Source organism: Cervus elaphus, chromosome 20, assembly GCF_910594005.1.
Source record: "Cervus elaphus chromosome 20, mCerEla1.1, whole genome shotgun sequence".
Lineage (NCBI taxonomy): Eukaryota > Metazoa > Chordata > Mammalia > Artiodactyla > Cervidae > Cervus > Cervus elaphus.
The window spans coordinates 118,288,691-118,313,784 of record NC_057834.1 but is presented as its reverse complement, the minus strand read 5'-3'; the positions used below and the strand labels follow the sequence as shown (position 1 = coordinate 118,313,784).

The window sequence follows — 25,094 nt, the reverse complement described above, 5'->3', positions numbered from 1 at the left end:
TCCATACAGCACATAATAAATATTTAATATGTACTAGCTATTATCATAGTATCTTGCTCCTTTCCTCAAGCACAAATGGAGAGAGTATTTAGTTGGCTAACATGCAAAGCAAGATTCAGGTATGGCTTTTCTTAAAGTGAAATATAAAAGCAGTTTCAGTCTAGTCTTATCTAAGACTATTTTGTCTTTATTGCATAGGAGAAAATTAATAAATAAAGTCCTCTGAATAGTTCAGCCCCACTTTGTGCATGGGGACCTCAAAGATAGAGCTAAGGACCCATTTTAAAATATGCTGGGTTCAGCTATCCCCAAACTTTTACAATTGCCCTTTCAACTTCACCTTCAAAGAGAGTCAAAGAGAAGGATCAGTTTCAGTTGTCCATACAGACCATGAGTGTTAGTAGTGTTAGTCGCTCAGTCGTGTCTGGCTCTTGGCGACCCCATGGACTATAGCCTGCCAGGCTCCTCTGTCCATGGAATTCACCAGGGAGGAATACTGGAGTGGGTAGCCATTCCCTTCTCCAGGGGATTTTCCTGACCCAGGGATCAAACCCAGGTTTCCTGCATTGCAGGCAGATTCTTTACCATCTGAGCCACCAGGGAAACCTGAGAACAGACCATAAACTTAAGCAAAATATCTGTAGACATATAAATCATTTTGAGAAGGAGACTTTTCTTCTTTGTATCAGTCTCTTAAAGTAATCTATAACCCCCAACGTTTAAGATATACTGAATTATTATCTCCTCTAAGCTAAAAGTACAGGAAGAATTGGCTGGATTTTTGGCAAAATATAGCTATTTTACTGAAGGAAATATTTTCTTTTGCTAGGGAGAAGAGGCATCAGCAGTTTGTATCATTAAACCAACAAAATTCTGGAGGCTGGAATCCAAATCCAGTGACATGAGGTCCAAAAATTTATTGTTCATGGAATTCAAGCAAATATTTGAGGTACAAGAAGAAACCCAAGCTTTCAGATAAACAGCTTTGTTACTCTTCTTTGGCAAATGTTTTACCAGATACTGAGCACTTGGAGATATTTTCACAAAGTTCTCATCTTTTTGGTCCCACATACCTCTTTTTTTGTAATGCAAATAGCAAATGAGGGAGACAATCATAATGAATGAAGTTGAGACTATTAGTATGCCCACTAACCAAGGAGGTACTGCATTGCAGGAGCAATCTGGAAAAAACAAAAAAATAGAGGAAGATCACCATCAGTTATTGGTGTGGAGATACTTCGGATTGGGGGAAATGCACCAGAAAAATAAGATTTATAGTTTAATGCCATCCCTTTGTATTTATTTGGAATAGGACTAAGGGTGGGGGGGGGGGCAGGAAATATGGGGCTAAGGCTTAGGACTAGCGGATCCCAAGTATCTAAAGGCTTAGGTCTAAAGCTGTTGGTCACTGGGACAAAAGCAGAGCTGTTTCTAGGATGGGAGTGGTTTGGGGCTGAGGCTAAACAGACCCAGAGGAAAGTAACTCATTTTTCTTTTTCTTCCTCTAGCCCATCAATCAGTGTGCCGCATTAGGGAGAGTGAGACAGAGCTATGCACTAGTCATTATATCTAGATTCAAAATAGGCCAGAGTAGGATAGGTCTGGAGACCTCTAAACTGCTTAAGAGATCATAAGAGCTCTGAAAGTAAGAATCTCATGAAAGGACATACTGCTTAAAATCTTATTTAGCACACATCATTGTGGTGTCATTTGGCTATCTAGTCTTCCCATGAAAACATTCTATTACATGGAGGCTTAACAACACAAGTGGTGCCCATTCCTCCATTGTGGAGTATTATGCATAGTCTAGGGCTTCCCGGATGGCTCACTGGGTAAAGAATCTGCCTGCCAATGTAGGAGATGTGGGTTCGATCCCTGGATTGGGAAGATCCCCTGGAGGAGGGCAAGGCAACCCACTCCAGTATTCTTGCCTGGAGAATCCCATGCACAGATAAGACTGGTGAGCTACAGTCCATAGGGTCACAAAGAGTTGGACATGACTAAAGCAACTTAGCAGACACACATGCACAGTCTAACTTAATGTTTAAAATCTGGGATACAAAGATTCATGAGCATCATGGTGGCATAAATGGCTCTCATTTTTGTCTCCTTATCAACATCAAAAATGTGGCATCCAACCATAAAGAGAAGTACCTCTATAGGACACAGAACCATACACCAAGGGACTTGGGAGGAGTTCTGCTCACCTGCGTGTCGGGTAACAGGAAGACAGTATTCAGTACAGGTTCTTGAACGTCGTGGAGATTGTGAGCTGTTTCTGGCCACTCTTATCTGTGCTCCTAGACAACATGCAGAACACTGAGCTACTAAAGAGAGAGGCTTTGTGGAAGTCCAGGTTTTCAGCTAGAAAGAGACCTCAGAAGAATGTAGTCTTGAAAGAGAGCTATACCAGAAAGGATCTATGAATTTGAAGGTCTAATTTATTTATTTTAATTGGAGGATAATTACAATATTGTGATGGTTTTTGCCATCCATCAACACGAATGGGCCACAGGCATACATGTGTTCTCCCCCCATCCTGAAACCCCTCCCACCTCCCTTCCCACCCTATCCCTCTGGGCTGTCCCAGAGCACTGGCTTTGGGTGCCCTGCTTCAGGCATCAAACTTGCACTGGTCATCTATTTTACATATGATAATGGACATGGTGAATCTGAAGGTTTTAAAACTGAGTACACCTTCGAGTCATGAACAGCTATTTTTTGTGTGTGTTAAAATTTCCCCCTAAATCCTCCAAGTCCATTTCCCCCAAAGCAGCTTGGTTGAGATGGATGAAAACTTTCCCCTTGGGAAAGGTAAGTTACCTGGAGTAACTCTCCCTGTATGCTCTATTTTCCTGATTCTGTGTACTATTTAAGTGACCTCTATGCAGCTGTTTCTGCCCTGTGCAATCAGGACTTTATTTCCTGCCCTGATGGAGTCATTGTACCATTTAAGCAGTCAAGTGAGAGATACGTGTAAACTGTGTTAAATGCTAAATGTTTAAAAGCTCTCCCAGTTTGTTGGGAAAGCTATCACCATAGGAAAAAAAATAATTTGAATTTGATTGAGGTACAAGAAAGCCCAGACTTTCAGACACACAGCATTGTCAGAAGGTCGAGGAATGGTGAAGATCATACATCTAGTAAAGACCTAAAAATTCAGAACTTTCTGAGGCACACAGGCTTGGAAATCAAGGGTCATGCAGCTTTAGCTCCCCCTTCCCCCTTTACATCTCCCACCCTTCAAACCCACTTACTTTGCAATCTACGATGTAGAGCAACCCTGGAGACCATGGTAGAAGTCAGCAGTAGAGCCAGAATTAAGCCCAGAATCAACTTCAAAACTGTATTCCATAGAAACAGTTTATCTGAAATAGATTCATCCAAAGCATTCAAGACTTCACAATGCTGAGATATTAGACCTAAGCAAGTTTGGGGAGGCAGTTATAACTGGGTGAGTGAAAAGCGACCAAGAGTCTGAAGTGGGACTAAGCCAAACGTGATTTAGTTTGAGACTGGAGCAAAGATGAGTGAAGACTGCTCATTCCAATTCTTCCCATCCATTCTATCTCATGTTCCCCTTGAGGTAGGGCTGGTTTCTTCACACTAAGCCTCAGACCAACTCAGTCCTTTAGTCTTTTTGTTTAAGCAACCAGTTTATGTGTAGTCCTGAGTTCTCAAATGTGTTCCTGGGTCTGGCATTATTCTTCTTGAATACATTTAGAGATCATGTAAACTTTCCTTCTCTCCTATTCACATGAACAAGCATCTGCTTTTGTTTGCTGATTTGCACATACTGTACATAGATACCTGTCATTTCACTGGGAATGTGATATTTTTCTCCCCAGAGAAATAAACACAAAAGTATTCTAAAAGTAGTAAATTGCTAAACCTGTTGGGGATTTATTCCTATTATAGTAATCTTGAATTGGGATTATTCAATTATTCAGTCTCAATTCTCTTGAATTGAGATTATCCCTCTCAGTATTTGGCTCCAATATTAATTTCACAGACATATACAAATACTAATACATGTACAGTAACTTAGCAGTTTCCAAGGCACTCATTTTGTTTTATTTCAATCTTTCAAGTACCTATTATTTTTTGTTTATCAACTATGTGCCGTGAAATGTTTGAAGAGGCTGGGGTGTATCAAGTACAACCAAGATCTCTACCTCTGTTTTAGAAAAGGAGATAGATAAGTGATAGACAAAAAACATAATAAATAATCTATATAGTAGGCTAAAAGGTGATACTACTATATAAAAAAGAAAAATGAAAAGACAGTAAGGTGATAGGAAATCCCAGGTAGAGGGAGTGGTACAAGTTGCATTTTTGTTCAAATTGGTTTGTTAAAATGGTCTTTAATTCAAATTTAATTCAAATAAATTTAATAAATTCAAATAAATTTAATTCAAAATTTAATTTAAAGGTGAGACGAATACAGACTTGAAGGAGATAGGTAATTTATTGGAATTATAGCATTCTGGCAAGAAGGAACAATGGGAGCAAAGACCCCAAAGCAGGAACAGTTCTGTCTCAGTTGGGGAACAGCAAGGAGGTCTGTGCAATTGGACTAGAAGAGACACAAGAGAACTTGTGGATTATTTAGTAGCTGAGCCACATGGGAAGCCCAAGAATAAGGAATGGGTAGCCTATCCTTTCTCCAGCAGATCTTCCTGACCCAGGAATTGAACTGGTGTCTCCTGTATTGCAGGTGGATTCTTTACCAACTGAGCTGTCAGGGAAGCCCACAGTAGATTAAAAAAAAAAAAAAAAAAGGCTCAAAGACTATGCCTTGGGAAACTTGTATTATCAAAATGTCAGAGTTAAAAAGATAAAGTAGCAGAAGAGAATAAGGAAGAAAATAAGCAAGTAGGTGAACAAAGCCAAGAGAATATAGTATCCTAAAAAACCAAGTGAAGAGAGTATATTTATTTTTCTCGTTAGTTTATAAATTTGATGACAATGGCCATCATCTGAAGAACAAACACACAGATCTCACTTGATAGGACAATGTTTGTCTTCTCCTCTTGACCAGTTACAGGGTTTCGAAGGTAGCAGGTGATATTCCCATGGGTGCTCTGTAATAGAAGGGTCATCTTCATGTTGAACAATTTGTCTGTATCCTGTGAATGGGATTTTGAGGAAGGTGGGATGATATTTTCTCTGCTGTCTCTCCATTCCATTTGAGGCTGTGGGAACCAACCTCCTGAAATGCACTCCACTAAAAGACCTTTGGTATTAGGAGGATGCACCAGAATCTGCGTTTCTAGGCTTGTAGCTGTTGGAAAGAAAAGGGAAAACAAGATTCAGGTGATGGGTTGGGGAAATACGAGAGAGTAGGAAAAGCCTCTTTCCACTTTAAATCTGTAGATATACTGACTGCTAAGCACTGTAAGGTTCTGAGTGTTTCTACGAGCTAATCAAAAGGGAAACAGGCTAAGCCAGACTGAAGGGTTGCGCTATACAAACTAACACCCCAGTCCTAAAAAGATCAGGACAGTGCATTTGTTTGATCTATTCATTTAGTCAGTCAAAAATATTTATTGATTATTTTCTAAACCTAGGAGACTTGAGTTAGGTCATGGAAGAACAAAAACAGTCTTCAAGATCTCAGTCCTCATAGAATTTATAGTGTAACATTTTTCTTATATTTTCATCATTAGTCTCATATGAGTTACTATAATTTATTATTAAATAGAAAATAGCATAAAGTCTAGTTTGCAGCTTTAATTGAAACTTTAATTTATGTGCTCTTTGCATAAAATAGGTAACATACTACTATTGGGTTGGCTGAAAAGTTCGTTTGGCCAACCAGAACAAACTTTTTGGCTAAGCTAATATTATCAAAATAAATTCCTATGTATCGGTTTAGAGAAAATAAACAAGTTTTTGAAAAATTTCAGTATGTTGCTGGGGATGTAAGACTTGCCTAAACTGTGAACAAAGAATGAGCAGAGATTAAAAAAATTACTCCATTTTACTTTACATTAAAGTTACTTTAATTTAATGTCTGTTAAAATTTCTGCAGTGATGGAAATAGTCCAAATATCTGTGGTCCAATCAGTAGTGTTTTGCTACAGGAGGCTTTAGCACCTAAAATGTAATCAATGAGATTAAAGAACTAAATTTTCAATTTTATTTAATTTTTACTTTTAATTTTATTAAATAAAAATTGAAGTAGCCACATGTGGCTAGTGGCTATCACATTGGATAGGTTAGTTCTAGGCAATACAGATGTGTGTCACAGTAGCGAATGAAAATGTTATGTGTGAATGGGCCTTGGACACTACCCTTATGCCCTCACATTTGGGAACCCCTTCAATTAACTTCGAGTCTTCCATTTCCCCATTTCTGTGCTATTCAGAACACTTGAAGGCTGAGGCAATTTTGGAGGACATGGAAGATTGTGGATAAGGCTTTTTGAACTAGATTTAGAACTAGTTCAGTTCATTTCAGTCACTCAGTCATGTCCGACTCTTCGCGACCCCATGGATCACAGCACACCAGGCCTCCCTGTCCATCACCAACTCCTGGAGTATACTCAAACTCATCTCCATTGAGTCGGTGATGTCGTCCAACCACCTCATCCTCTGCTGTCCCCTTCTCCTGCCTTCAACCTTTCCCAGCATCAGGGTCTTTTTCCAATGAGTCAACTCTTTGCATGAGGTGGCCAAAGTATTGGAGTTTCAACTTCAACATCAGTCCTTCCAATGAACACCCAGGACTGATCTCCTTTAGGATGGACTGGTTGGATCTCCTTGCCATCCAAGGGACTCTCAAGAGCCTTCTCCAGCACCACAATTCAAAAGCATCAATTCTTCGGCACTCAGCTTTCCTTATGGTCCAACTCTTACATCCATACATGACTATTGGAAAAACCATAGCCTTGACGAGATGGACCTTTGTTGGCAAAGTAATATCTCTGCTTTTTAATATGCTGTCTAATTTGATCATAACTTTCCTTCCAAGGAGTAAGTGTCTTTTAATATCATGGCTGCAGTCACCACCTGCAGTGATTTTGGAGTCCAAAGAAATAAAGCCTGTCACTGTTTCCACTGTTTCCCCAACTATTTGGCAAGAAGTGATGGGACCAGATGCCAAGATCTTAATTTTCTGAATGTTGAGCTTTAAGTCAACTTTTTCACTCTCCTCTTTCACTTTCATTAAGAGGCTCTTTAGTTCCTCTTCACTTTCTGCCATAAGGGTGGTGTCATCTGCATATCTGAGGTTACTGATATTTCTCCCGGCAATCTTGATTCCAGCTTGTGCTTCATCCAGCCCAGTGTTTCTTATGATGTACTTTGCTTATAAGTTAAATAAGCAAGGTGACAATATACAGCCTTGAAATACTCCTTTTCCTATTTGGAACCAGTCTGTCCTTCCATGTCCAGTTCTAACTGTTGCTTCATGACCTGCATATAGGTTTCTCAAGGGGCAGGGCAGGTCTGGTATTCCCATCTCTTTAAGAATTTTCCACAGTTTATTGTGATCCACACAGTTGAAGGCTTTGGCATAGTCAATAAAGCAGAAATAGATGTTTTTCTGGAACTACCTTGGTTTTTGATGATCCAGAGGATCTTGGTCTCTGGTTTTTCTGCCTTTTCTAAAACCATCTTGAACATCTGGAAGTTCATGGTTCATGTATTGCTAAAGCCTGGCTTGGAGAATTTTGAGCATTACTTTACTAGTGTGTGAGATAAGTGCAATTGTGCGGTAGTTTGAGCATTCTTTGGCATTCCCTTACTTTGGGATTGGAATGAAAACTGACCTTTTCCAGTCCCATGGTCACTGCTGAGTTTTCCAAATTTGCTGGCATATTGAGTGTAGTACTTTCACGGCATCATCTTTTAGGATTTGAAATAGCTCAACTGGAATTCCATCACCTCCACTTGCTTTGTTTGTAGTGATGCTTCCTAAGGCCCACTTGACTTCACATTCCAGGATGTCAGGCTCTAGGTGAGTGATCATACCACTGTGATTATCTTGGTCATGAAGATCTTTTTTGTATAGTTCTTCTGTGTATTCCTGCCACCTCTTCTTAGTATCGTCTGCTTCTGTTAGGTCCATACCATTTCTGTTCTTTATTGAACCTATCTTTGCATGAAATGTTCCGTTGGTATCTCTGATTTTCTTGAAGAGTTCTCTAGTCTTTCCCATTCTGTTGTTTTCCTCTATTTCTTTGTATTGATCACTGAGGAAGGCTTTCTTATGTCTCCTTGATATTCTTTGGAACTCTGCATTCAGATAGGTATATCTTTCCTTTTCTCCTTTCCTTTTCATTAGTTTGATTTAGAACTAAGTAGTCAGTAAATTGAGTCAAGGAGAAATGGGAGTAAGAATGATCATTAAAAAGACAATTGTAAAGAGTTAGGTCACTTCTAGAGTCAGCTTTTACTAAAGTGTTGCCAAAAATAATTGGAAAAAATAGTAATAAATCCTTAAAAGGATTCTGTTGATACTTTACAGATCTAACAGTGCATATAGACATGGGAAAACAGGCAGTTCTTGCTGATAAAGGTAATGTGTGCACAGACAAAGTTTGCATTCTTAATCCTCCACTTTTCCCCATTTAAAGACTAAATATATGAATCTGAACTTGCTAACTAAACCCTGACTATGAAATGGTTAGAAATATTGAGAATATTCTTAATAATCAGCCTCAGATGGACTGAGAATCATGAATGCATAGAAGTGTCAGAGGGATCCATCCTTACCTGTGACCTTTACCTCTGTGATGGCCTCCTCATAGAAATCACCATCTTTGAAGAAACAGTGGTACATCCCATCATCATCAGCATTCACCCTAAAGATTCTGAGGGTCACCTTACCCTCTCCAATGGTGTCTGTGAGGAGCTCTGTCCGCTCCACATAATTAGAGATGGTTTCTCCATACAAGTCTTTACCATCTTTGTACAGGTGAACAGGTTTTTTGTAGTGGTTCCGGAACCAGCGTATCTCCATGTGTTCTGCACTCTGTGGTGGGGACAGCTGGCAACTGAGCTCCACTTTCCCACCCAGTGGAGCCAAGATTGGCCCCTCTATGCCATTCACTGTGAACTTCTCTGGGAAGGGAGATAATAACCAAAAGTTGAGAATATTAGTCAGGACATACCATGTACTTGATTCATATATGTACCTGCTGAGTTCCTAGCTTTCTAGGTATCAATGGGCTTTTAACATTCTCTCTAAATACCACCTATAGGACCACCTTACTTTTTTAGTATCTTTCTCAGTTCAGTTCAGTCGCTCAGTCATGTCCAAATCTTGGCGACCCCATGAGTCGCAGCACACCAGGCCTCCCTGTCCATCACCAACTCCCAGAGATCACACAAACTTATGTGCATTGAGTCAGTGATGCCATCCAGCCATCTCATCCTCTGTCGTCCCCTTCTCCTCCTGCCCCCAATCCCTCCCAGCATCAGGGTCTTTTCCAATGAGTCAGCTCTTCACATGAGGTGGCCAAAGTATTGGAGTTTTAACCGAAGCATCAGTCCTTCCAGTGAATGCCCAGGACTGGTCTCCTTTAGGATGGACTGGTTGGATCTCCTTGAAGTCCAAGGGACTCTCAAAAGTCTTCTCCAACACCACAGCTCAAAAGCATAAATTCATCGGTGCTCAGCTTTCTTCACAGTCCAACTCTCACATCCATACAGGACCACTGGAAAAACCATAGCCTTGACTAGATGGACCTTTGTTGGCAAGGTAATGTCTCTGCTTTTTAATAAGCTATCTAATTTAGTCATAACTTTCCTTCTAAGGAGTAAGCGTCTTTTAATTTCATGGCTGCAATCACCATCTGCAGTGATTTTGGAGCTCCCAAAAAATAAAGTCCGACAGTGTTTCCACTGTCTCCCCATCTATTTCCCATGAAGTGATGGGACCAGATGCCATGATCTTAGTTTTCTGAATGTTGAGCTTTAAGTCAACTTTTTCACTCTCCTCTTTCACTTTCATCAAGAGGCTTTTTAGTTCCTCTTCACTTTCTGCCATAAGGGTGGTGTCATCTGCATATCTGAGGTTATTGATATTGCTCCTGGCAATCTTATTCCAGCTTGTGCTTCTTCCAGCCCAGCATATCTCATGATGTACTCTGCATATAAGTTAAATAAGCAAGGTGACAATATACAGCCTTGATGTACTCCTTTTCCTATTTGGAACCAGTCTGTCGTTCCAAGTCCAGTTCTAACTGTTGCTTCCTGACCTGCATATATATTTCTCAAGAGGCAGGTCAAATGGTCTGGTATTCCCATCTCTTTCAGAATTTTCCACGGTTTATTGTAATCCACACAGTCGAAGGCTTTGGCATAGTCAATAAAGCACAAATAGATGTTTTTCTGAAACTTTCTTGCTTTTTGATGATCCATCAGATGTTGGCAGTTTGATCTCTGGTTCCTCTACCTTTTCTAAAACCATCTTGAACATCTGGAAGTTCACGGTTCACGTATTGCTGAAGCCTGGCTTGGAGAATTTTGAGCATTACTTTACTAGCGTGTGAGATGAGTGCAATTGTGTGGTACTTTGAGCACTCTTTGCCATTGCCTTTCTTGGGGATTGGAATGAAAACTGATGTTTTCCTGTCCTATGGTTACTGCTGAGTTTTCCAAATTTGCTGGCATATTGAGTGCAGCACTTTCACAGCATCATCTTTCAGGATTTGAAATAGCTCAACTGGAATTTCATCACCTCCACTAGCTTTGTTCATAATGATGCTTTCTAAGGCCCATTTGACTTCACATTCCAGGATGTCTGGCTCTAGGTCAGTGATCATACCATCGTGATTATTTGGGTCATGAAGATCTCTTTTGTATAGTTCTTCTGTGTATTCTTGCCACCTCTTCTTAATATCGTCTGCTTCTGTTAGGTCCATACCATTTCTGTCCTTTATTAGAGCCCATCTTTGCATGAAATGTTCCCTTGGTATCTCTAATTTTCTTGAAGAGATCTCTAGTCTTTCCCATTCTGTTGTTTTCCTCTATCTTTGCATTGATTGCTGAGGAAGGCTTTCTTATATCTCCTTGCTATTCTTTGGAACTCTGCTTTCAAATGGGAATATCTTTCTTTTCTCCTTTGCTTTTCACTTCTCTTCTTTTCACAACTATTTGTAAGGCCTCCTCAGACAGACATTTTGCTTTTTTTGCATTTCTTTTCCATGGGGATTGTCTTGATCCCTGTCTCCTGTACATTGTCACGAACCTCCGTCCATAGTTCATCAGGCATTCTGTCTATAAGATCTAGTCCCCTTAAATCTATTTCTCACTTCCATTGTATAATCATAAGGGATTTGATTTAGGTCATACCTGAATGGTCTAGTGGTTTTCCCTACTTTCTTCAATTTCAGTCTGAATTTGGCAATAAGGGGCTCATAATCTGAGCCACAGTCAGCTCCCGGTCTTGTTTTTGCTGAGTGTATAGAACTTCTCCATCTTTGGCCACAAAGAATATAATCAATCTGATTTTTGTGTTGACCGTCTGGTGATGTCCATGTGTAGAGTCTTCTCTAGTATCTTTCTAGATCCTCCCAAATTTTCCCTTTGAATAGGATCAAGACATAAATTTCAAGAAAATAGAAAAGCAGAGACCAGCTAAAAGTCCACCAGGCTAGGTACTTAATAAAGGACAGAGTATTAATACTCTGTCCTTAATAATGATACAGTATTGAGAAGAGTTCCCTTTGCTATACAACAGGTCCTTACTATTTATCTATTTCATACATGTGGTGGTGGTTTAGTCACTAGTCGTGTCAGACTCTTGTGACTCCATGGACTGTAGCCTCTGTCCATGGGATTTCCGAAGCAAGAATACTGGAATGAGTTGCCATTTCCTTCTGCAGGGATCTTCCTGACCCAGAAACCGAACCCGAGTCTCCTGAATTGCGGGTGGATTCTTTACCAGCTGAGCCACCAGAGAAGCCCCTGTTTCATATACAGTAGTGTGTATGTGTCAATCCCAGTCTTCAGTTTACCCCCCACAGCCTTTCCTCCCTGGTAGCCATAAGCTTGTTTCCTCATCTGTGACTGTTTTGTAAATATGTTTTAGATTAAAAAATAAGTTTTACTCTTTTTTAGAATCCACATATGTGAGGCGAGCAGAAGTAATGCCACAGCAGGCAGCTTAGATTAGGAGTAGGCCTTCCTACTTCTGGGTGGTAAGATTATCAGGCCACCTGGATACAACCAATCAGCTTAACACTGACCGCTGTTTGCCAATTAGGAACGGGGCGGAAACCCCCGGGAAAGTCCCGCGTGCGAAAGTTTTAAGTGTGTTTGACCAATGAAATTGCTTTGCAAACTTGTAACCAATCTGCTTAAACCAACTACCAACGGCGTGTGCTCACCCTATAAATTTGTGTAACAGCTTGGGCTCGGGGCTCTCTGACCCCGCACCACTGCGTTGGATGCGGCATGAGCCCTGACTCAAGTCAGCAATAAACTTCCCTTTTTGCGAGTTGCATTGTCTTGGAGGCCTTCTCTCTTCCCGCTCGGGGATTCGGACATCGGGCATAACACATATAAGCAACATCATTTCATAGTTTTCTTTCTGTCTGACTTACTTCACTCAGTAAAACAATCTCCAGGTCCATTTATGTTGCTGCAAATGGCATTATTTCAACTTTTATGGCTGAGTAATATTCCCTTGCGTATATGTACCATATCTTCTTTATCCGTTCATTTGTCAATGGCTCTTTAGTTTGTTTCCATGTCATGACTATTGTAAATAGTTCTACAATGAACATTGGTGAATGTATCTTTTTGAATTATGGTTTTCTCTGGATATATATCCAGAAGTGGGATTGCTGGAACATATGTTAGTTCTATCCATTCAGGAAGCTTTCATAAGCCTCTTATCCTTCTCTGTCAGAGAGCAAACAGACTGAAAACCACAGTCACAGAAAACTAACCAATCTGATCACATGGACCACAGCCTTGTCTAACTCAGTGAAACTATGATCCACGCCGTGTAGGGCCACCCAAGATGGACGGGTCATGGAGGAGAGCTCTGACAAAATGTGGTCCACTGGAGAAGGGAATGGCAAACCACTTCAGTATTCTTGCCTTGAGAACCCCATGAACAATATGAAAAGGCAAAAAGATAGGACACTGAAAGATAAACTCCCTATCTTTAGGTCGGTAGGTGCCCAATATGCTACTAGAGATCAGTGGAGAAATAACTCCAGAAAGAATGAAGAGACTGAGCCAAAGCAAAAACAACACCCAGTTGTGGATGTGACTGGTGATGGAAGTAAAGTCCTATGCTGTAAAGAGAAATATTGTATAAGAACCTGGAGTGTTAGGTCCATGAATCAAGGCAAATTAGACGTGGTCAAACAGGAGATGGCAAGAATGAACATCAACATTTTAGGAATCAGCGAACTAAAATGGACTGGAATGGGTGAATTTAACTCAGATGACCATTATATATACTACTGTGTGCAAGAATCCCTTAGAATAAATGGAGTAGCCATCATAGTCAAGAAAAGAGTCTGAAATGCAGTACTTGGATGCAATCTCAAAAACAACAGAATGATTTCTGTTCATTTCCAAGGAAAACCATTCAGTATCACAGTAATCCAAGTCTATGCCTCAACTAGTAATGCTGAATAAGCTGAAGTTGAATGGTTCTATGAAATCCTACAACACCTTCTAGAACTAACACCTAAAAAAGAGGTCCTTTTCATTATAGAGGACTGGAATACAAAAGCAGGAAGTCAAGAAACACCTGGAGTAACAGGCAAATTTGGCCTTGGAGTACAGCATGAAGCAGGGCAAAGGCTAACAGAGTTTTGCCAAGAGAATGCACTGGTCATAGCAAACACCCTTTTCCAACAACACAAAAGAAGACTCTACACATGGTCATCACCAGATGGTCAATACTGAAATTAGATTCATCATAACCTTTGCAGCCAAAGAAGGAGAAGCTCTATATAGTCAGCAAAAACAAGACCAGGAGCTGATTGTGGCTCAGATTATGAACTCCTCATTGCCAAATACAGACTTAAATTGAAGAAAGTAGGGGAAACCACTAACCATTCAGGTATGACCGAAATCAAATCCCTTATGATTATACAGTGGAAGTGAGAAACAGATTCAAGGGACTAGATCTGAAAGACAGTGCCTGATGAACTATGGATGGAGGTACACAACATTGTAAGGAGACAGGGGTCGAGACCATCCCCAAGAGAAAGAAATGCAAAAAAGCAAAATGTCTGTCTGAGGAGGCCTTACAAACAGTTGTGAAAAGAAGAGAAGCCAAAAGCAAAGGAGGAAAGGAAACATATACCCATTTGAATGCAGAGTTCCAAAGAATAGCAAGGAGAGATAAGACAGCCTTCCTCAGTGATCAGTACAAAGAAATAGAGGAAAGCAATAGAATGGGAAAGACTAGAGATCTCTTCAAGAAAATCAGAGATACCAACGGAACATTTCATGCAAAGATGGGTTCAATAAAGGACAGAAATGGTATGGACCTAACAGAAGCAGAAGATATTAAGAAGAGGTGGCAAGAATACACAGAAGAACTATACAAAAAAGATCTTCATGACCAAGATAATCACAGTGGTATGATCACTCACCTAGAGCCAGACATCTGGAATGAGAAGTCAAGCGGACTTTAGGAAGCATCACTATGAACAAAGCTAGTGGAGGTGATGGAATTTCAATTCAGTTCAGTTCAGTTCAGTCGTTCAGTTGTGTCCGACTCTTTGTGACCCCATGAACTGCAGAACGCCAGGCCTCCCTGTCCATCACCAACTCCCAGAGTTTATCCAAACTCATGTTCACTGAGTTGGTGATGCCATCCAACCATCTCATCCTCTGTCATCCCCTTCTCCACCTGCCCTCAATCTTTCCCAGCATCAGGGTCTTTTCAAATGAGTCAGCTCTTCGCATCAGGGAACCAAAAGTACTGGAGTTTCAGCTTCAACATCTGTCCTTCCAATGAATATTCAGGACTGATCTCTTTTAGGATGGACTGATTGAATCTTCTTGCAGTCGAAGGGACTCTCAAGAGTCTTCTCCAACACCACAGTTCAAAAGCATCAATTCTGTGCTCAGCTTTCTTTATAGTCCAATTCTCACATCCATACATGACGACTGAAAAAACCATAGCCTTGACTAGACAGACCTTTGTTGGCAAAGTAATGTCTCTGCTTTTTAATATTCTGTCTAGTTTGGTCATAACTTCCCTTCCAAGGAGTTATTTCAAACCCTAAAGATGATGCTGCTCTCAATATGCCAGCAAATTTGGAAAACTCAGCAGTGGCCACAGGACTGGAAAAGGTCAGTTTTCCTTCCAATCCCAAAGAAAGGCAATGCCAAAGAATGCTCAAACTACCACACAACTGTACTCATCTCACACGTTACCAAAGTAGTGCTCAAAATTCTCCAAGCCAGGCTTCAACAGTACATGAACTGTGAACTTCCAGATGTTCAAGCTGGTTTTAGAAAAGGCAGAAAAACCAGAGATCAAATTGCCAACATCCGTTGGATCATTGAAAAAACAAGAGAGTTCCAGAAAAGCATCTATTTCTGCTTTATTGACTATGCCAAAGCCTTTGACTGTGTGGATCACAATAAACTATGGAAAATTCTGAAAGAGATGGGAGTACCAGGCTACCTGACATGCCTCTTGAGAAATCTGTATACAAGTCAGGAAGCAACAGTTAGAACTGGACATGGAACAACAGACTGTTTCCAAATAAGGAAAGGAGTACATCAAGGCTTATATTGTCACACTGCTTGTTTAACTTATATGCAGAGTACATGATGAGAAACACTGGGCTGGATGAAGCACAACCTGGAATCATGATTGCTAGGAGAAATATCAATAACTTCAGATAAGCAGATGACACCAACTTTTGGCAGAAAGTGAAGAAAAACTAAAGAGCCTCTTGATTAAAATGAAAGAGGAGAGTTAAAAAGCTGGCTTAAAACTCAACATTCAGAAAATTAAGATTCTGGCATCTGGGCCCATCACTTCATGCCAAATAGATGTGGAAACAGTGGAAACAGTGACAGGCTTTATTTCTTTGGACTCCAAAATCACTGCAGATGGTGTCTGCAACCATGAAATTAAAAGACACTTACTCCTTGGAAGGAAAGTTATGACCAACCTAGACAGCATATTAAAAAGCAGAGACATTACTTTGTCAACAAAGGTCTGTCTAGTCAAAGCTATGGTTTTTCTGGTAGTCATGTATGGATGTGAGAGTTGGGCTATAAAGAGAGCTGAGCGCCAAAGAATTGATGCTTTTGAACTATGGTGTTGAAGAAGACTCTGAGAGTCCCTTGGATGGCAAGGAGATCCAACCAGTCCATCCTAAAGGAGATCAGTCCTGAATGTTCATTGGAAAGACTGGTGCTTCGGCTGAAACCCCAAAACTTTGGCCACCTGATGTGAAGAACTGACTCATTTGAAAAGACCCTGATGCTGGGAAGGATTGAAGGCAGGAGGAGAAGGGGACAACAGAGGATGAGATGGTTGGATGGCATCATTGACTCAATGGACATGACCTTGAGTAAACTCCAGAATTTGGTGATGGACAGGGAGGCCTGGCATGCTGCAGTCCACTGAGTTGCAAAGAGTCAGACATGACTGAGCAACTGAACTGAACTGAACTGAAACAAACATATGAAAGAAGCTTAATATCATGTATCATTAGTCACTGTAAATTAAAGCAATCAAATACTATCAAAAACCTATTAAAATGGCTGAAATTCAAACACTGACATCAAATGCTGACAAAGATGTGGAGCATAAGAAACTCTCATTCATTGTTGGTAGGGAATACAAAATGGTATAGCCACTTAACAGAAGAGTTTGGCAATTCCTTACAAAGCTCAATATGTAATCACTATATGTTTTAGCTATCACCCTTCTAGGTATGCAACCCAAATGGGTTGAAAACTAAATCCACACAAAAACTTTCACATCAATCTTCCTAGCACTTTTATTTATCAGTTCAATTCAGTTCAGTCACTCAGTTGTTGCCCTCAAATTAGAAGCAAACAATATAACCTTCAATAAGTGAATGAATAAACAAACTCTGGTACATCCAGACAATGTAATATTATTCAGTGGTAAAAGAACTGAGCCAACAAATCATGAAGATACATGGAGGAAACTTAAATGCATATTGCTAAGTAAGGAGGTCATTATGAAAGGCTATGTATGTATTGTATGATCCCAAGTACACGACATTCTGGAAAAAAGCAAAACTATGGGAACAGTGAAAACAGCAGTGGCTACTAGGACTTCAGCAGGAGGGATTGAGGAGCACAAGGAAAGTAGGATATTTTTAATATGGGGTAAAATGGTTCTGTATGATACTGTAATGGAAGACACATGGCATTATGCATATATTAATATAGTACATTTGAGGATTTAAGAGCTGAGCAATGAGAAAGATACACCACAAGGTGGCAGTAGCACCTATATTTGAGAAGCAGTTTGACAGACGCATGGGGACAGTCCCCACAGTATGAGACCATTTAGAGACAGGGAACACCGTGCGAAAGGGGAGAAGGGCAGGGGAAGTCACAGCGGACAGATGAGTCAGGGAGAAGTTTTGTGTGTCTAGTAATGTTACTCCACAGCACAGTGAGGAGTCAAGGGCTCTGCAGGACAGCAGTGGCTTGGGGTCTCTCTAGCTACAGGGCTTATCTTACCTATGGCTAGCAGATGCTGGCTGCAATTCCAAGGGACATAAAAAGCAGAAAGGCATTACATAGTTAAAAGTATGCTCATGTTTTATATATTTAAAACAATTGGATGTGTCAAAATTTGAGTTTGACACTGGCAAGCTTTCGAGTGAAAGAGTCTCAGGCTTAAAGAAGTAAGCAATGGAGGGCCAGTATGCAGAGGCCACTTGCATTCATTTATATAATAATTTGTTAAAACCCAGATAATTTTATAACACCAAGTGCAAGCCTTAATGTGAACTTGATTTAATAATACATTTACTACAATTGATGAACCAATTGGTTCATTTTCATCAATTGTAGCAAATGTATTAATACTTCACTATAGAAGATATTCGTAGTATGGGAAACTTTGGAGGGGCAGGGAGAGGAAGGGAGAATGGGGTTTTATGGAAACGCTATGTAATTTCTTTTTAACAAATATTTATCTATTTATTTGGCTGTGCCAGGTCTTAGTTGCAGTATGCACGCTCTTAGTTGCAGCATGCATGCTCTTAGTTGCAGCATATGTGTTCTAGTTCCCTGAGCAGGGATCAAACCTGGGTCTCCTTCATTGGGAGCATGGAGTCCTAGCCACTGGGCCACCAGGAAAGTCCCTCTGTGTGGTTTCTACACAATTTTTCTGTAAAGATAAAACTGCTTTAGAAAAAAAAGTAGTAAACTTTTAAAAGTCAATGAGGATAACAAGTAGGACAAGATAAAGGGGGACTTTGGAAACACCATAATTTATAAAATAAAATAAAAATCCAAAGCAAAAACCTCTCTGCATATTCAAAATATAATAAATAAGTCAATAGACAATTATAAACTGGTAAGAAATAAGTGGGATAGGTACAACAGATTAAAAAATCCCAATATTTAAGAGTTCTTAAACAGCAATGAGGGAAAACCAACAGTACAAAGAAGATGTGGAGTAAAGACCTATGCAGGTGGTTCAGAGAAAATGAAATACAATTTTTGTTTGAAAGATATTAAGTCTCACTCATTAACAAAAAGGTAAAATACAGTCTCTATGAGAATTTATTTTTTATCTGTAAGTTTGGAAAAGATAAAAAGCTCTGGTACCTGTAATATCTGAAATAGTGATATTACCTGTTGGTGGAAATGTAGACTAGTAACGATTTCAGAATGACATATTCAATACCATAATAAAAAAACACATAACCTTTGACCATCAGGTCTATTCATTGGAATATTTGCTACCTTTGTACTCACAGGTATGCTAAAAAACGTATGTTTAAAGACATTGGTAGCAGCACTGTTTTATTAGCCAAAGGCTGGATCCCACCTAAATGTGCATCACTTAGATTTCTGTCATTTAATAAGCAGCTTTTGCTAGAAATGTTTAAATCTTATACTCCATTTGATGTCTCAGGTTTTCTATTGTTGTTGTTCAGTCACCCAGTTGTGCCCAACTCTATGTGATTCCACTGACTGCAGTGGGCCAGGCCTCCCTGTCCCTCACCATCTCCCGGAGTTTGCCAAAGTTCATGCTTATTGCATTGGTGATGCTGTCCAGTCATCTCATCCTCTGACACCCTCTTCTCCTTCTGCCCTCAATCTTTTCCAGCATCAGGGACTTTTCCAGTGAGTCATCTGTTCACATCAGATAACCAAAATTCTGGAGCTTCAGCTTCAGCATCAGTCTTTCCAGTGAGTATTCAGGGCTGATTTCCATTATGATTGGCTGGTTTGATTTCCTTGATGTCCAAGGGACTTTCAGAAGTCTCAGCACCACAGTTCAAAGGCATCAATTCTTTGGCATTTTGCCAAAAACTAGACAGGCTTTCTATTACCTATCTCTAAATATATTGAGATGCTGCTGTGAAAGTGCTGCACTCAACATGTCAGCAAATTTGGAAAACTCAGCAGTGGCCACAGGACTGGAAAAGGTCAGTTTTCATTCCAATCCCAAAGTAAGGGAATGCCAAAGAATGTTCAAACTACTGCACAGTTGCACTCATCTCACACACTAGTAAAGTAATGCTCAAAATTCTCCAAGCCAGGCTTCAGTAATACATGAACTGTGAACTTCCAGATGTTCAAGCTGGTTTTAGAAAAGGCGGAGGAACCAGAGATCAAATTGCCAACATCCAGTGGATCATAGAAAAAACAAGAAAATTCCAGAAAAACATCTATTTCTGCTTTATTGACTATGCCAAAGCCTTTGACTGTGTGGATCATAATAAACTGTGGAAAATCCTTAAGGAGATGGGAATACCAGACCAGCTAACCTGTCTCTTGAGAGACCTGTATGCAGGTCAGGAAGTAACAGAACTGGACATGGAACAATAGACTGGTTCCAAATAGGAAAAGGAGTATGTCAAGGCTGTATATTGTCACCCTGCTTATTTAACTGATATGCAGAGTACATCATGAGAAACACTGGGCTGGAAGAAGCACAAGCTGTAATCAAGATTGCTGGGAGAAATATCAATAACCTCAGATATGCAGACGACACCACCCTTATGGCAGAAAGTGAAGAGGAACTAAAGAGCCTCTTGATGAAAGTGAAGGAGGAGAGTGAAAAAGTTGACTTAAAGCTCAACATTCAGAAAACTAAGATCATGGCATCCAGTCCCATCACTTCATGGGAAAGAGATGGGGAAACAGTGGAAACAGTGGCTGACTTTATTTTTTTTGGGCTCCAAAATTACTGCAGATGGTGACTGCAGCCATGAAATTAAAAGACGTTTACTCCTTGGAAGGAAAGTTATGACCAACCTGGATAGCATATTTAAAAGCAGAGACACTACCTTGCCAACAAAGGTCTGTCTAGTCAAGCTATGGTTTTTCCAGTAGTCATGTATGGATGTGAGAGTTGGACTATAAAGAAAGCTGAGCGCCGAAGAATTGATGCTTTTGAACTGTGGTGTTGGAGAAGACTCTTGAGAGTCCCTTCGACTGCAAGGAGATCCAACCAGTCCATCCTAAAGGAGATCAATCCTGGGTGTTCATTGGAAGGACTGATGCTTCGGCTGAAACTCCAATACTTTGACCACCTGAAGCGGAGTTGACTCATTGGAAAAGACCCTAATGCTGGGAAGGATTGGGGGCAGGAGGAGAAGGGGGCAACAGAGGATGAGATGGCTGGAGGGCATCACCGACTTGATGGACATGGGTTTGGGTAGATTCCGGGAGTTTGTGATGGACAGGGAGGCCTGGAGTGCTACGATTCATGGGGTCGCAAAGAGTCAGACACAACTGAGCGACTGAACTGAACCGAAGTGAAGTATACTATTATTTCTGCTTTGTATATATCCCTTTACAAATGTGAATTTTCATCACCTGTCAAGTTTCCACCAACCTATCCCATCCTTATTTTGCTAATAATTCACATGGATTCTAGTATGGATCTGTGATTTAGACCACTTCCTCAAGGTATAAATAGTACTTAAATGTCTCCTAAATATGAATTTTAGTTCTCAAGGGCAAGTATTAGGTATTTATTTGTCTCTTCTCCATGGAACCTAAGGAAAATCTGGGGACATGATAAAGAAGACTTGCTGATTAGAAATATTTAGTTTTTTTAACCATAAACTGGGTCTTACCATACACATCATCATAACATAACTACATATTAAATCTAGAAACAATGGTCCCTTTTGTTTGGTTCTTGTTTTCCTGACGTACTTGATATTGGTGTGGCTCAGAAGAGTAGGAGAAAACTTCATACCTGAACTTGGTGTTATCATCTGCAGGAGGAGCATGGCAACAAAGTATCTAGAGAAAGATTGTCCTGTCATTTCCATTACGCCTGTGATAAGAAATGAGGCCAGTTTAGAGACAGTGTTAAGAGGAGCAAGAAGTTGCAGAAATCACATATCTCTACATCTCTTTATCTGCAGTAATGGACTGCCAAATAATGTTGCCAGATAAATGTAAGACTCCCAGTTATATTTTAATATCAAATAAAACAGTGACAGTTTTTTAGTGTACATACTTTCAGTACAACATTTGGCATCCTGTAATTTTTATTTACTAAATCTAGCAACCTTGCCCTTAAGAATGGCCATTGTAATCACCAAGTCCAGCCACTGGTTTCTTTCCCATTAAAAGATTGCTTTCTGTCAGGTTAGATGTCATTTGTCTTCTGGTTTGTAAACTCCATTTGGTGAACTACTTCCCCAGGGAAAGTGTGTTAGTCCCTCAGTCATGTCTGACTCTTTGTGACCCTAAGGACTACAGCCCACCAGGCTCCTCTGTCCATGGGATTTTCCAGGAAAGAATACTGGAGTGGGTAGCCATTCCCTTCTTCAGGGGATCTTCCTGACCCAGGGATCGAACTCAGGTCTCCTGAATGCAAATGGATTCTTTACTGTCTGAGCCACCAAGGAAGCTGGGAAAGTGGCTGTCTGTTTAGGGAATAGGTCCTAATCTCAAGGTCCCAGTGTCCTAAACATAGACACAGTCAGTTACATTTAGTTACAAAGGAAAGTCTAAAGACAGAGATTTAGCCTGTCTGGAGTGATGAACCAAGTGGCCATTTTAGAAGGGAATATGACTTTCTTCCCTTTAGTTGGCACAATCCCTCTGAATTTTCTGTCCTGGAAGACTCACAGTTAGAAACATATTTGTGGACCTATATGGCCAGTAAAAGCAATGGAAGAATGAAATGGTATTTCTCAGCCAATCATGAAAGCTTTTTGCCAGTTCTATAATGACTTGGCTTTTGACTCAGCACACAAATGTGATAGTCATCTTTTTTGCCCTCAGGAAAAAAAAAGGTTTGTTAAATGTTAGGGGATTATGATAAAATGAACAGTGAATGGTTATAGTAATGTGAAAATGCCATGCTATGTGCCTGATAAACAGATGTCTGGAAATAGAAATGAGCCACAGAAGCCAGTAGGCTGAATTCAGAGCAGTTTGGTTGGTGATCACTCAGGTTGACCCTGGGCTGTTCACCTTTGCACTGACGGACTGCTCTGAAGGGATAAACCCCTTGGCTTGGACAATGAGAAGCTGAGGAGTGGATGGTCATGAATAAGCCCTCATGGGGTCAGGATTGGTAGAAAGATATTTGGATTTACTTTCAAGAGCCTGAGGTAGTCCTCACTATCTTACATGTCCCTGCTTATAATATGCTGACACCCCTTGGCAGCAAGAAGCTGATGCCCTAGCTTGGGTATGTATCCTGGCAACTGATCTTTCAGTAGATATAGCAGATTGGGTGCACAAAAGGAGTGGTCAGGTAGGATGGCACATTGCCAAAAATGAAATACAGAGACATTGTTAATGTAGTAATTTTATATCCTGTATGTTCTAAATAATATCCAAGGCAACTGCCAAAGGAGTCTGGGGTATTTCAGCAGAATTTCCAACTGGTAAGAGATTGGTAAATTGATTATATTGGCTCCCGCCTTCCAGATGAGGGTTCTAAGTTTGCCCTGGTATATGTAGCCACTGTATTTGGCCTAACCCAAGCTTTCCTCTGTCCCTGTGCAAGCCAGGCTGTCACCATTAGGGCATTATGAAAATTAGTTTTTTTAACCATAAACTGGGTCTTACCATACACATCATCATAACATAACTACATATTAAATCTAGAAAAATTGGTTCTTGTTTTCCTGACGTACATACCCTCATTGAACAGTGATCAGGGATCATGTTTCAAATGTCATGATATGCAAGATTAGGCAAAAGTCCATAACATTGAACAGAGATTCCACCTCCCTTAAACCCCACAAACGGTAGGGTTAGTAAAAAGAAAAATTAGAATATTAAAGCAACAGATTAATTGTCTAGCAGGTAAAACCATCTCAGCCAGGTGCACTAAAGTACTGTCTCAGGCTTTAATACATTTGAATGGTCAACCAGGAGAGCTTGTTGCCCCATACGCTAGACTGGAGATCCTTGCCAAGACAATCAGTTCTTTAAATGCACACTGAATGTGCACTTAAAAGTGACTAAAATGGTAAATTTTATGTTATGTAATAGTTTACTAACATAAAAAGATTTTTAAATGTTCAAACAAAAAGCAAATAGGCCAACAAAAGACTATGAAATCTAACATAAATCATGTTTAACCTGCCAGGAAAGTGAATCAGATCACAGAAAAAGAGATCTTTAAGCCAGGGGGATCATAGGAAAATTTCCCATATTATAGAAACAGTAAAATTCACCCCTGTTCTGCTAAATTTTTTTTAAGCTAAATCAAGTGTTTCTGATATATGTTCTTACCTGTTTAGGGTGACTGAGTGAAAATATTTTTATGAAGGTCATTCATGTTACATTTTGAAAGCCAATAATTCTACAGATATCATTTTTTAAAGTCACCATAAATATTCCACAGTGAGGTGTTTCTGTTTATCTTTATTTTTCTTCATCCTAACTAGTAATATTAGAGAAGAGGAATCCTAGTTGCAAAGAGTACTATGCAATGGGGACTGCTCACACTACTAGTGTATGACTAAGAAATGGCATACATAAGAATAATAGTTTATTTGCTCCTGATCAAAACAGACTCTAGCAGTTGAGCCCGGCATTTGCTGTGGCGCGCGCGCGCACACACACACACACACACACACATACAATTAAGGAAAAATAGAGACAAACAAAAATACCTCACTGTGGAATATTTATGGTGATTTTTAAAAACTGAAAAAAGATTTTCCCTAGAGGTGACTGAGACTTCTCAGGTCACCCCATCCTTTGGAGCCCCCAAATCTCATAGTCTTCAAACATAGGTCTGTCAAGACTCTAGAAATGCAGGGATCAGAGACTTCCTGAAAGGCACAAGGAAGAAGAGATGGAAGTAGTGATAACCATCTGTGAAGAGAGGACATCGTCCCTGAATCTTCCACTTACTTGAGCCTGGAGATCCTGAGTCAGCCCTTCGTTGTCCTTAGAGAAAGAGCTCCTGCCGGGTCACCTGGGCTTCCCCCAGTGTGGAATCTGATGGGCACCTGGCAAACTACCCACCAAAGTCCCTTCTCACTGTGCCCATCCCACTCCCAGCTCCTGATGCTGTCAGCCTGATCCTGACGGACGTTCCTTTCCAAGGGAAATTCCGAGGAGCCTGGCTACCTCCCTCTGGGTAGAAGTCTTTGTTCATGTTCAGTGACTGCTCCTGGCTTCACTGCTAACACTGCAAGTACTAGCATGACCTGCCCTGCTCTGAAAGGAGGCAACACATGGTCTGATTTAGACATTCCCAGTAATTCGTGCTGAGTAAAATGGCCATGATGAAGACATTTATTCTGAATGCTGTACCTGCACCCAGAGGGGAAAGGAAGGGAGCTGTGGAAGCACAAGTAAGAGACACTAAACTCAGATTAGGCATCGAGGAAGCTTCACCAAGGTGACAAAGGTTCAGAGAAGATTCTTGAAACAAAATGGACAGTTAGCCATGTGAAGAAAAGGAGCAGAGCAGGTTTTCCAGGCAGAGGG

The 25,094-nt window shown here is 40.4% G+C and overlaps 1 protein-coding gene across 3 annotated transcripts in view; it reads right to left on the bottom strand.

Annotated features, from left to right (window-relative positions):
* Positions 1–24,742, bottom strand: part of LOC122676648 (putative selection and upkeep of intraepithelial T-cells protein 1 homolog) — a 32,054-nt gene extending 7,312 nt beyond the window's left edge. Inside the window, exons 1-7 of one of the 3 annotated variants that reach the window (XM_043876132.1) lie at positions 24,513–24,742; positions 21,379–21,459; positions 8,721–9,068; positions 5,006–5,284; positions 3,258–3,368; positions 2,208–2,300; positions 1,074–1,181 (exon numbers count right to left, since the gene is read on the bottom strand). In XM_043876132.1, the coding sequence (XP_043732067.1) occupies positions 1,074–1,181; positions 2,208–2,300; positions 3,258–3,368; positions 5,006–5,284; positions 8,721–9,068; positions 21,379–21,454 (1,015 nt within the window). In that variant the 5' untranslated portion in view covers positions 21,455–21,459; positions 24,513–24,742. The remainder of the gene's footprint in view (positions 1–1,073; positions 1,182–2,207; positions 2,301–3,257; positions 3,369–5,005; positions 5,285–8,720; positions 9,069–21,378; positions 21,460–24,512) is intronic. The other 2 variants (XM_043876133.1, XM_043876134.1) reach the window with 2 other exon arrangements.
* Between the last annotated feature and the right edge of the window lie 352 nt (positions 24,743–25,094).